The sequence below is a fragment of the Trachypithecus francoisi genome, unplaced genomic scaffold (assembly GCF_009764315.1).
Source record: "Trachypithecus francoisi isolate TF-2019V2 unplaced genomic scaffold, Tfra_2.0 Lachesis_group16, whole genome shotgun sequence".
NCBI lineage: Eukaryota > Metazoa > Chordata > Mammalia > Primates > Cercopithecidae > Trachypithecus > Trachypithecus francoisi.
In genome coordinates this window covers 21,070,417-21,083,829 of record NW_022681461.1, presented here as the reverse complement: position 1 = coordinate 21,083,829, position 13,413 = coordinate 21,070,417, and the positions used below count along the sequence as shown (strand labels likewise).

At 38.1% G+C, this 13,413-nt stretch overlaps 1 protein-coding gene across 13 annotated transcripts in view; it reads right to left on the bottom strand.

The window, feature by feature from the left end:
• The window catches only part of PRUNE2 (prune homolog 2 with BCH domain), a 301,009-nt gene that overhangs the window by 34,301 nt on the left and 253,295 nt on the right, over positions 1 to 13,413 (bottom strand). For all 13 annotated transcript variants that reach the window (XM_033237044.1, XM_033237051.1, XM_033237048.1 and 10 more), the window contains exons 10-11: positions 11,985 to 12,064; positions 9,042 to 9,242 (exon numbers count right to left, since the gene is read on the bottom strand). In XM_033237044.1, coding sequence (XP_033092935.1) covers positions 9,042 to 9,242; positions 11,985 to 12,064 — 281 coding nt within the window. The remainder of the gene's footprint in view (positions 1 to 9,041; positions 9,243 to 11,984; positions 12,065 to 13,413) is intronic.

Sequence of the window (13,413 nt, the reverse complement as noted above, 5' to 3'; positions counted from 1 at the left end):
TAAAATGGTCATTATACCAATGCAAAAACTGACTTTGAAGTGGTTTGCCTCAGATCACGGTTACTAAACAAATATAGTCAAAACCTTTCCCTTTTTCAGCCCTTCTAATCTATCGTATTGTACCCTGAATGTGTGACTCTCCTTATTTATTTTACAAAGAGACTGTGAGTCCCTTGGGCAAAGAAACTGTGCCTTGAATCACCTTTAATATTCACTTCCACCAACCCGCTCCCTACTTAGCTTACAAACTTACTCAGAACACTCAAAAAAAATCGGGAAGGTGAGTGAGTAAATGAAGAAAAACTTGGATAATTTCCTGGAAATGGAGGTAATCTGTAAGGGAGCCACCATACCACCATTATGTTCTGGAAGAATTTGCAATTATACCTTCAAAATTGTCTAATTACCAATGACTTAGATAGCAAAATGAAGTTTGGTTGGGAAGCAATCCTAGCCTTTTTTGCCAACACCAACAGCTACCACCACCTACAGAGCCTTGGGTCACTCTGGCTTCCACTGTGTTCCCACCAGCATGCGGCAGTTTATCAAGGACAGAGATGATAAACCACTGGCTTCAGGCCAAGTGTGTCCCTTGTGCAAATCCACTAATCTCTTTGGAATCCCTTCCTGCTTCTTCCTTCCTACATGGGGTAGATCCCTGGAATGCTAATCTTAGCTCCCTTCGTGGAACTCAATTTCCCGTCTGGTCTCTACTCCCTCAGAACTCTGGATTCTGAAGCAGGTTTGTATTCTGATGGTCTTGTACACATCCCCCTTCCCTCCAGTGAACTTTCCATCCACCAGATACTCTTCATCCTGTTTGGTACCCTCTGACCTGCTCTAGCTTTACCCTGGTCATCTCTGTGGGGTTAAGATAGGGTTGTTTTGTTTTATTTTCCACAAATTTTATTAAAATCCCCTTATGTAAAACATTTTTGATTGGGTGTGGTGGCTTAAGCCTGAAATCCCAGCACTCTGAAGGCCAAGGCTGCTGGATCACTTGAGCTCAGGGGTTCGAGACCAGTCCTGGGCAACATGGAGAAACCCAGTCTCTACAAAAAATACAAAAATTAGCTGGATATGTTGGCATGTGCCTGTAGTCCCAGCTACTTGGGAGGTTGAGGTGGGAAGATCACGTGAGTCCAGGAGGTCGAGGCTGCAGTGAGCTATGATGGCACCACTGCACTCCAGTCTGCGTGACAGAGTGAGACCTTGTCTCAAAAATAAATAAATAAATAAATAAAAAATAAATGTAGGCCAGGCACCATGGCTCACGCCTGTAATCCCAGCACTTTGGGAGGCTGGGGCGGGCAGATCATGAGGTCAGGAGATAGATAGAGACCATCCTGGCTAACATGGTGAAACCCCGTCTCTACTGAAAATACAAAAAAAGTAGCCAGGCGTGGTAGGCGTCTGTAGTCCCAGCTACTCGGGAGGCTGAGGCAGGAGAATGGCGTGAACCTGGGAGGCGGATCTTGCAGTGAGCCGAGCGCCACTGCACTCCAGCCTGGGAGACAGAGAGAGACTCCGTCTCAAAAAAAAAAAAAAATTGTATACTACATTCTTTATTACGGTTTTAGTAAAACACATACCACATAAATATAGTCAACTAATCTTTGACAAGGAGCAAAGGCAATACAGCAAAGCAAAGATAGTCTTTTCAATAAATAGTGCTAGAATAACTGGGCATTCACCTGTAAAATAATGAATCTGGACCAGGCCTTTGATCCTTCACAAAAGTTAATTCAAAATGGATCAAAGACCTAAATGTAAAATTCAAAACTATGAAACTTTTAGAAGAGAAACGTAATTGGCCTTGGGTGCAAAGATGACTTTTTAGATACAACACCAAAGGCATGATCCATGAAAGAAATAATTGATAAGGTGGACTTCATTAAAATTAAAACTTCTATATAAAAGAAAAATCAAGAGAATGAGAATAAGAAGATAAGCTGCAGACTGGGAGAAAATATTTGCAAAACACATATCTGATGAGGACTGTTATCCAAAATATACAAAGAATGCTTAATACTCAACAATAAGGCCGAGCGGGCACGGTGGCTCACGCCTGTAATCCCAGCACTTTGGGAGGCTGAGATGGGTGGATCACGAGGTCAGGAGATCAAGACCATCCTGGCCAACATGGTGAAACCCCATTTCTACTAAAATACAAAACATTAGCTGGGCATGGTGGCGCACATCTGTAATCCCAGCTACTTGGAAGGCTGAGGCAGGGGAATCACTTGAGCCCAGGAGGCAGAGGTTGCAGTGAGCCAAGATTACATCACTGCACTCCAGCCTGGCAACAGCACGAGACTCTGTCTCAAAACAAAAACAAAAAACAAAAACACACACACACAAAACAAAAAAACTCAATGGTTAGAAAATAGGCAAAAGACATAGGCAGGTAGCTCACAAAGAAGATATACAGGTGACAGGTAAGCATGTGAAAAGATGTTCAATATCATGTATCATTACAGAATTTCAAATTAAAACAATAGCAAGATACCACTACATAGCTATTAGAATGACCCAAATCCAAAACCCTGACACCAAATGCTGATGAGAATGCAAAGCGACAGGAACTCGCATTCATTGCTGGTGGGAATGCAAAATGGTCCAGCCACTTTGAAACAGTTTGGCAGTTTCTTATACAATTAAGCATACTCTTACCTTAAAATCTAGCAATCATACTCCTTGGTAATTACCCAAATGCACTGAAAATGTATGCCCACACAAAAGGCTTCACATGTATGTTTTAGCAGCTTTATTCATAATTGGCAAAACTTGGAAGCAACCAAGATGTCCTTCAGTAGGTGAATGGAAAATAACCTGTGATTTGTCCAGACAATGGAATATTATTCAGCATTAAAAAAAAAAAAAAAAAAAAAGGTCTGTCAAACCATGAAAGGATATGGAGGAACCTTAATTGCATAAGTGAAGGAAGCCAGTCAGAAAAAGCTACATATTGTATGAGGCCAACTACGTGGATTCTGGAAGAGGCAAAACTATGGAGGCAGTAAAAGCATCAGTGATTGCTAGGGCTTGGGGGAAAGGGAGGATTAGGCAGAGCACAGAGAATTAAGGCAGAAAAACGATTCTGTATGATACTACAATGGTGGATACATGCTGCCACTATACATTTGCTCAAACCCATAGAATGCAGAACAAACTGAACCCCTCATGTAAACTATGGCCCTTGGGTGAAAATGATGTGTCAATGCAGGTTCAACTGTAACAAATGAACCACTTGGAAAGGGATGTAGATAGTGAAGGAGGGTGAATGTGTGTAGAGAAACAGGGTACAGGAAAACTCTGTACTTTCCGCTCCAATTTGCTGTGAACCTAAAGTTGCTCTAAAGAATAAAGTTCATTAATTTTTAAAAAGTAAAACACCATAATAAAGTACCAGAAATACATAAATGCTTCATGAAAACAATGAAAATCGCCAATGCCACTCATCTGTTACTGTGCGATGTGTATTATTCTTCCTCTGCACATACACTGACACGTTTATTTTTCAAAAAGTATGATTATTCTATATATTCTGCATGTTCTATACAGATTGTTCTATAATTTGTTCCTATCTATTAAAACAGTACAGGTTTGAGACCAGCCTGGGAAAAATGGCAAAACCTCATCTCTACAAAAAAAAAAATAGACCAATTAGCTGGGTATGGTGGCACATGCCTGTAGTCCCAGCTACTCAGGAGACTAAAGTAGGAGGGTCACCTGAGCCTGGGTGGTCGAGGTGGTAGTGGGCTGAGATTACGTCAGTGCACTCCAGCCTAGGTGACAGAGTGTGGGCCTGTCTTAAAATATAGATGATAGATACATACATACATACATACATACATACATACATAGAATAGTCTTTTTGTCTCAGTAAATATAAATCCTGCTCATTTTTAAGAGTAGCCCTCAAGTATTCGATTTTGCTGATGTCTTATAGTTTACCAATCCCATGGTGATGAAATAGTTTTATTTCTTTCTGTTGTTTCTTTATAAAGAATTTGCTTCAGTAAGCATCTGCAGGAAGGAGTCTTACCTTATTTGTGCACATACTGCTATAGGGGAACTTTCTAGCAATGAAGTGCTGGGTCAGCAGGTACAACCACTTCAAGTCTTGGGGACGATTTTGCCCTTGAATATGCTACACCACAATATATGAGAGGGCTGGATTTCCCCCACTGCCAAGAACACGATAGGCTATCAAAGTTTTCAACCCTTGACAATTCAAGAGGAAATCATCACATTGTTTTAATCTGAATTTCTTTAATTATTAAAGAAGGTAAACGCTTTTCACTGTTTATTAGCTATTTATATCTCTCTTACTGACAAGGAGGTACCTTTTAAGCCCCTTTCCTATTGTGGTCCTTATGAACTAGTGGGAGGTTTTTGTTTGTTTTGTTTTGTTTCTGGAGATGGAGTCTTGCTCAGTCGCCCAGGCTGGAGTGCAGTGGTGTGATTCAGCTCACTGTAACCTAGTTGGAATTTTTGTACAGAACTTTGTTATATGTTGCAATTTTTTTTTTTTTTTGCCTTGTGCTTACCCCATGCTTAGCTTTTAAACTAATATCCATCTTTTCCTGTCAAATAGAAATGTAATATTTTTATGTAGTTGAGTCTGTTAAGTTTTTTTTAATGGCTTTTGATTATGGTATCATAGTAAGAAAGGATATCTCTACGTTAAAAGTATATATGTGTACACACACGCACTGCTATCAGCATTTTCCTATAAAGATAGCATTATTGCTCGTTTTAGTGTAAAAGCCCAGGGCTGAATGTTTTTATGGGGTGTAACGCCTAACGTTTCAGAGAGTAGAAGCTGGCAAGTTGCTAGTGTTCCTCCTTCCCTTCCTCTTTTGGCTGATGTAAATGGGGAAAAGAGTTATCTAAGAGCTAGGGCTACATTAAGTTTTCTTAAGTTGTTCATTTCTAGAAGTCAACAATACAAGCTAGTAAGAAGTAAAGATAGCTTTACCGACTTTCTGGAATTAGCAAAACCCTCCTGATCTTCATAATTCTTTTGTTCTAACTATAAATTACCATCCTCTCCACAGCCTTCATTTTCCCACTGTTTGCAAGAATATTCAGGTCTCATTTAATTCTCTATCCTGATGTTCCCCAAATTTAATTTTTGGTCTCATGCTTCTTCACTAAGAAATACTTGTTTTTTTGTCTCCTTTTCTCAACAATGAGTTTTTCTTCCCAGTGACTGCTGGAGTCTATTAAAACCTTGTACACAGGGGAGAAGTCAACTTGAACATTTGCTCGTGTCTTTTTGAGATGATATAGCACACAAACCCCTGAATGGTCTGTGCTACACAGACTACAGTGGGGGATGCATTGTTGGTGTTCATTATGGACTAACCAATGATGATGTCAGCTGTGGCCTTCCAGGAGGCACATGCATTTGTGACAGCTTTCTGTATCACAATCTTGTACTTGTTAATGTGAGTACTCCTAGAGGCTTTTCTGGTTATAGGAAAGATATCCTATATACTGTTAAAAAGTCTTTAGAATTTTTTTGGTGACAAACAGCAAGCAGGCAGTTAATTTGAGAGAAAAATATTAGCATACAAAATACAATGAAAAATCCTCCTTTCAGTCAACACCATTATGGCATAAGGCTGCTTACAGATAAAACAAAATAAACTTAGCACTTGATTAATTTATATAGACAGTTAAAATGGAAAATTGATTTTATAAGCTGGTTGCCTGTAGACTGTGAAAATAATGGAAAATCATGGATGGGGAAGTTCAATGAAGTGACACCCTGATTATCTGGAAATGATGTTGGGGAGCCTTATGAAAAAAGAAAACTGCCATTAGGGGCTAGTATTTAAAAAGGTCTTTCAGAAGGGGGTCACTAACCATCACTTGGGAGCCTAAGAAGGAAAAACATAAGAGCACATGAGGATTTCTTACAACATTCTTATCAGAAATATTCAGGCTAAAATTTGTCATTTTTCCACTTCCCTTATAAAATACCTTTCTGAAGATCTGAATGGTGGTAAAAATAACTTTGTTGTTGGTTTGGGAAACAGAAATGAGTTATTATTTTTCCTGACCTTTGGATATAAGTTTCTAGGATTAGTAAATTAAAGTATTAAAAAAGAAAAAACTCAGATCTTTCTTAATATGAAAGAACGACCTCCCAAGTCCATCATTAGCTATGTGTTTTTGATATTTTTGGTACTTTGTAAATATGAAAGGACATCAAACCTTAATTATTTCACAGTACCTTAACTTATATTTCTCCACATTTGGACACAACTATTAAAGAAAATTGCTTGAAAGGGAGGACCAGTTGAATATATTTGATAGTGAGCTTCACAAATTTTCCACAAGCAAAACTGCATTGTGAGCAAAAACCCTGGCAGAGGCATTTGGTCATCAGCTACTGAATAAAACAGGTAAAGGCCTGAAAAACCTTCAGGCATTTGGTAAGTAACTCTTACTGTGTTTTTTTTTTTTTTTTTTTTTTTTTTTAAGAGTCCCCAAGTCAGGAAAACGGGATAAAAAGAGGCCTAAATGTGAGCAAGAGCTATCACGTTTGGCTTCAAGTATGTAAGCCCAATCTAGTAACAGACCTTTTTCCATTCTTTGTTAGCATATTCACTGGGAAGCAGCATGGGCCAGGAGCTAAGGGCAACAATGAGCTGTGTGACCTTAGGCAAATTACTTAACTTCTCTGTGCTTCAGTGTTCTCATCTATAAAATGAAATAAATGAAAACTAGATAATGAAATATATAATATAATGAGGTATATAATATAGAAAGAAAAATATATAAATGAGAAATATATAGTAAAAATATATAATATAAAATGAAAAATATATAATGAAAATACATATGTGAAACATATAATATAAAATGAAAAAGTATTCACTAAAAGAAAATAAATTATGGCCCAAATGTTTTTGAAAAACTATAGCTTAAAAACCCCTATTTTGTTTAGAATGTATATGCCTGGTCAAAATGCTGCCATGAGAAACCTAAGACACAGGCTGCCTTCAAGTATTTATTTCATACTTCAGAACTAAAACATATTTATAATCCAACCCTCTTATGCAGTCACTTATCCGTGTCCTCATGTTTACAAAATACAGCTATTCAGGTGCACTTTGTGTTTTCAAAGTTTCATGTTTTTGTTTAGAACCTCTGACCATATACTTTTCATTTGAAAATTAGGGTAGATGTAAAAATTCAACTTACTTTACAATTCTGTCCTTTGCATTTAAGACCTAAAAGCAGGGTTGTGGCCATTAAACTGGTTCTTTCAACACAGCTATGTCAACTACATTAAAAGAGCCATGTCAGCAAGTGGCAGTGTTAATTACCAGCTTGCTCAGCCCCCAGGGCTTTGCTTGACAGTTTTACTATGTATAAAAATAAAAGGTTCAGATGTGGTGTGACAAAGTTCTCCTGGCAACAGAGAAGCAAATACGGAGGTGAGGGAGGGGCCAGTGGGATCATGCCACAGTCTTCTGTGGGATTTTGTCAATATATTAGCAGGAAAAGAGTGGGAGCTGGTAGGGGCAACTGGGATGGATAGAGGAGCTGCTGAAGACTCTCTGGGATGACAGGAAATAATACAAATTCCAGGCCTTCTTTCACCTCCTATTTGTGTATTTCAACCTACAGAATCAACTACCCGGATAACTATGGAAATTCACACTTGATAAAAATGCAATATAAAATCTCTACTTACACTAAAGAACTTAAGCATGTAACCAAATATCACCTGGACCCCAATAACTTATGGGAAAAAAAATCTCTACTTAAGCATAATAGACCATAAAACAGGTCGTTTAGCCATTTCCTTTTTGAGGAAATAAAGCCTTAAGCTCTGTCAAGGTAGAGTCTGAACTGCACTGCTCACGTCAGCTCAATGACCACTGGTTGAAATAATTAGCTAATTTGGTGACTTTTCTAATTATGCTCTTCAGGAGTGGAACTGCTAGAATTAGCATATCTCTAAAAGTCAGGCTATCACTTAATTGTGGCACCGTATTACTTTTAAGATTGCGTGAATTCTTAAAATGAATAAAAGCAATATCTGTGTCGCAGACTCACTCGCTTTCACTTTCAAACATTGTAACTTTGGAGAATTCCACCCTGGCTAATACTGAAACAGAAACTACATAATGCCATTAAAAAAAAAAAAAAAGCAAATGTTTTATATTTGTACATATTTCTTAAACCAAATTTCATAGAGCAAGAGAAAGAACTAAAGACTGATGTTCATATCAGGAGTGTGAGTCTTGGATGATCTGACAACTTTTAATTATCTTCCTTTTTATCATTTCTCCCACTCCCCCTAAACCATCCCTTCTTCCTTCCTACTTTATTGGAGATGCAGGATCAGACATAAAGTCCTTGCTCTCATGGTGCATAGATTCGAGTGGTAAGAGAAAGACAATAAAGATGCAAACAAATAGTTAAATAATACAATTTGAATTAGTGATACATGGAAAATACAATGAATATGGGGACAGAGAGTGACTAGGTAGTGGGAGTAGGGAAGTGGGATGCACCTTTGATTGCAGAGGTCAAGGAAGACCTCTCTGAGGAGGTGACATCTGATTAACATCTGAATAAAGAGAAGGAGTCGGTCATGTAAGGATCTGGGGAACAGAACTTTGCAGATAGTGGGAACTTATATAAGAAATTGTCAAGCTCTGATTTCTCTTCTTCAAATTTTATCGTCCGGATTAAATTCTCTTCCTCTGCAAACCCAGCCCCGGGTTTCTTACAACACAGCATATAATAGTCTTCCCTCAGCCCTCGTGCCTAGCATAAATGCTAGCACAGAGTAGGGGTGAATAAAGAGCAATGGTTATATATGACCTCTGTGAACCACACGTTCTCTGTCAAGCTCCAAACTGTCAATGATGGCCACCTATGACCTGAAATAAAAACAGAAGCTTCTAGAAATCACAAAAAGGATCCACTGGCACAAAAATGAGAGGTCTGTTAGAAAATCTTTTACTTATTTAGCATTTAACTTTGGCCTTGCCAACTTAGTGACTTACCACGGCCAGTGTACTCAAAAGAATCTGCTTCATCGGGGGTATCAAGTTCATCCACATTGATGTCAATTTCATCTGGACTGTCTAAGTTATCATCAGAGAGAACAGATCCTTCACTTTGGTCCAGAGAAAGATTGATATTTGGGGCTGTGAGCTTGATTCTCCGAGGATTAGTGCCATTAAGATCCAGAGAATTAGGAGGTTCTAAAGAAGAAAGAGAACAGCAACATCAAGTATTAAACCAGAGGAGCAATCTAAATCCAAAATTTCAAAATCTCAAATGCTCCAAAATCTGAAACTTTTTGAGTGCCAACACGATGCATCAAGGAAATACTCACCGGAGCATTTTGGATTTCAGAATTTTGAATTTGGGATGTTCAACCAGTAAGTATAATCCAAATATTCCAAAATCTGAAAAAATCCAACATCTGAAACACTCTGGTCCAAGCATTTAAGTAAGGGATACTTAACCTATACGTGGCTGCCAAGAGGGGGTTTGGGCCCAGTGGAAAACATTTTTCAAGTCCTTTCAGCAAAAGCAGACCTGATAGAAATCTTTGTATGAGATTTAGAAACCCTTCTTGAAAGCAGCCCTCAGTAACTGGATCCTCCCAACCCCCTCAGCCTTGGCCATGTAGAAACAGGAAGTAGGAGCTATTGCTAAATGGGTAGGTAACTAGTTTTTAGAATTTCCCTGTTCAAGTTTGAAAACTTGAAATTGCTATAATAATTGAATTAAATTTTCACGGGGTATATTGCATATGAAAAACAGTTAAGCTTACATATATAGTTGTCCCTTGATATCCATAAGGGATTGATTCCAGGACCCCTGGTGGAAACCAGAATGTACAGATGCTCAAGTCCCTGATATAAAATGGTGTAGTGTTGACATATAACCCATGCACATCCTTCTGTATACTTTAAATCATCTCTAGAATAATACCTAATACAAAGTAAATAGCTGTTGCACTCTGTTGTCTAGAAATAATAACCAGGAAAAAAAGTTTGTACATGTTCAATACAGATGCGATTTTTTTTCTTTGAATATTTTTCTTCTGTGGTTGGTTGAATCCATGGATTTGGAACCATGGATAGAGAGGGCCAACTATATTTTCTAATGGTTTGTGTGACTTTACTCCTATGGAATGTAGGTTAAGAACTTTGTCATGTTCACAGACACTCCCAAAATACTTCTTTTAGGTCCTGACAACTCTGTATATAATCTTCAGTGCCCTTTACGTGGCTGAAGTATCCTCCCAGGTAACATTCTTGGAACTTACCCAAGCAGTCACCAGCTCTTATGCCAATCTCATTTGACATTGGTTCCTATAACGTAAGTGATAATCTTATGTGTAGGCTCCCTCCTTTCACTGTAGTATGTGTCTTGCTGCTCAGCTGCCTTTCATTTAATAGAAGCAGAGCTGGAGAAGTCATTTTTAACCAAGCTTAAACTAACAAAACAAAGGTAGAGAGATAGCCTACTGTAGTATAATAAGAAATATATTTGGTCTTTGGCCCTGGTTCCAGGCACAGAGGTCTTAAAACCCTTGTCATTTCCTAAGGTGGATAGTGTCAGAACTGAATTATAGGATACCCAGTTGGTGTTCATTAGAAAACTGCTTGGTGTGTGGCAAAAACGAAACAAAACAAAACAAAACAGAACCCTACACATCCGGTCACAGAAGTGTTTAGTGTGAGAGCAGAGTAGGACAAAACAGTTTGTTGCCTTCACCTAAAACCAGAAATGACAGGATTCCCAAGCACGAAGTATTCTGAAGACCATTTGGTATACCCTTCAACTCCAGAATTCTGACTCCGGCCTTATCCTAGAGAAATTGGCACTGTTCCCTTGTCATTAAGCTTTTTCTTTTCTGAATGGTACATCACCCAAACTCTGTTCCAGGTAATGGTTTTATGTATTACTTGAAAAAAGTTTCTATTGACAAGTAAGTTTCCACACTGAGTTTCTATATTTCAGTAATTTGCAGAACAGTGATGTCCCAAAGAATTCTTTGTGATGATGAAAAGGTTTTATATGTGGCTACTGAGCACTTGAAATGAGGCTAGTGCAACTGAAGAAGAGCATTTTAAACAACTGTTTTTAATTTTAATTAATTTAAATAGCCACACGTGACTAGCTGCTTACCATATCAGATAACCATAGCCTCAGTGCCTTTATCATTCAAAAGTACATTGTGAACTTGGAAGATTCAAATAAGCATACTGTGGTTACCAAGCATATTTGGCCATAGAACATTTAGAAATAATTCTGTTACATGACTAGTATTTTGAAGAATGCATTTCAAATACTACAACAGAAAACAAATGTAATTGCCTTCCCTCTTCCCACCATACTGTAGGCTTGGCTGAGAATACATGATTCAGGATCTTGGTATGATCCTGGAGTTGGTGTAATGTAAGAGAGTGACCCTGGAACACAGAGAGAGTTATATAAGTTGCAACTGAAAAATTAAATTGTTTTTTGTGTATGCCTTGGGTTGTAAACTCCTAAAATGCAGGGTGGTTGTTTTTTGTTGTTGTTGTCTTGGTTTTGGTTTTGATAGTTAGGATACTAAGCATTCTTGATATCACATTTCCAATTTTAAGCATTCTTACAATTACGTGTAAATGTGGGGAACTTAGACATTAGTCAGAATTTGGTACAATATACAGTAGCCAATTATCACAGGAACTGAAAACATTGGCAGATAAAGCTGTGGTCTAGGAGACAAAATGCAGCCCACACTAGCGAGCATCAGTATTCAAGCCACCTCTTAAATTAACCAAATGGAACCTAACACCTTCATATCACACATTTCTTTTTTTCCTCTCATTGTTATCACTGAAATCATAAGTTAGATGCATAGGAAATAATTCTTTCACTGAATAATGAAAACGTTGGGATACAGAATACCAACAAAGGAAATGAACACATGCTGCTCTCACCAGGCCTCATGTCTGCAGCACTGGGACTCAGCACCCCCTCTTCAAAGGGGATGTCCATTCCTACATCCTCTGACAGTAGTCTGCAAAAAAAGCAAAGCAAAGCGCATCAACAATTGTATAGGACTTCATTTTTTTTGAAAAGGAAACCCAGAGAGTCCAGGATAACATTTTCAACTCACTTAAAATAAACCACAGATGGGAACTGAATCTACTGTAAGTGGTCCCAAATTAAAGACTTTCTGCAGTTATGGTGAATGAGAACAATGGACACCAATTTCACTTGCATACATCAAGTCATTTCTACTAGCTCACTTAAATAAACACACACCAAGTGGGAAACTCAGAAATAGGAATATATATATATATATATATATATACTTAACAACAGGGTCATTATATGTGCTTTGTATACATCTCTTACTCTGTAAATTTGAGTATTTTAATTAAATTCCCATGGACAGAGGGAGAGAGAGCATATTCTGTTGATCTCAGTTTTCATTTGTAAACTAGGGATATACCACCTACTTCACCAGGTTGTTTAAAGATTAAGCTACAAAAGTAAAGTGCCTGACACTCCTGAGCAGGCATAGACTGATGTTATTTTTCTTCCTTTTTTGAATATTTAAAGAGTCACTGTGAATATATGTTGTTGAAGATGGCTCTGGTCATGATTTCTCACCTCTTTTTTCTAATCAGTGCTGAGCCCACGACCATGTGTATTAGCACATTTGGTAAGAAAAATGTAGGGAAATAGGAAATACTGAAGACAATTGTGATGAATCTATATGCTCTTCTAAGAAGCTGACCACTGTTCACGATACATTTCTCTTGATTTATTTTCATCCTTGGACCTTCGTTCAGTAAGTATCCATTTACCATAATATATTTTTCTTCTTGGTGAGTTTCACATAATTTCATTCACCTAGGGCGAATCCTTATGATGTGGGCACTAACCTAATTTTAAACATGATAAACCTTTATGTTAAAGTTCTTAATTTATTTCCCTTCTCCCTCTCTTTGCTCTATGTAATGCTGTATCTACCAAACCTTTGGAGTTTAATCTACTTCTCCAGGATGCAAATCAAATCCCCTACTGTCAATAAAGCACTATGATGAAAGAAAAGAATCTGCACCCTTAGTGATTACTGCATTTGCTTCATTTATTCAACAAATATCTGTTGAGTGTCTACTATGTGCCGAGGATACAGAGGAACAAGCCAGACCCGTCTCATTCTAGTGGTGGAGGTGGAATGATGGAGTTGATACAATGACCACTACCTCCAAGAACTCAGTGCTGCTCCCCTGGATAGAGTTAAGTGCCTGTGTACTTACCCACCACCTCCTGAGACCCCTTCAAAAGCTCAGCATCAGGGAGTTTCTTTGTCTACATTCTTTCTGTGGCTTTGACCCTGTGTGTTCTCTAAAACTA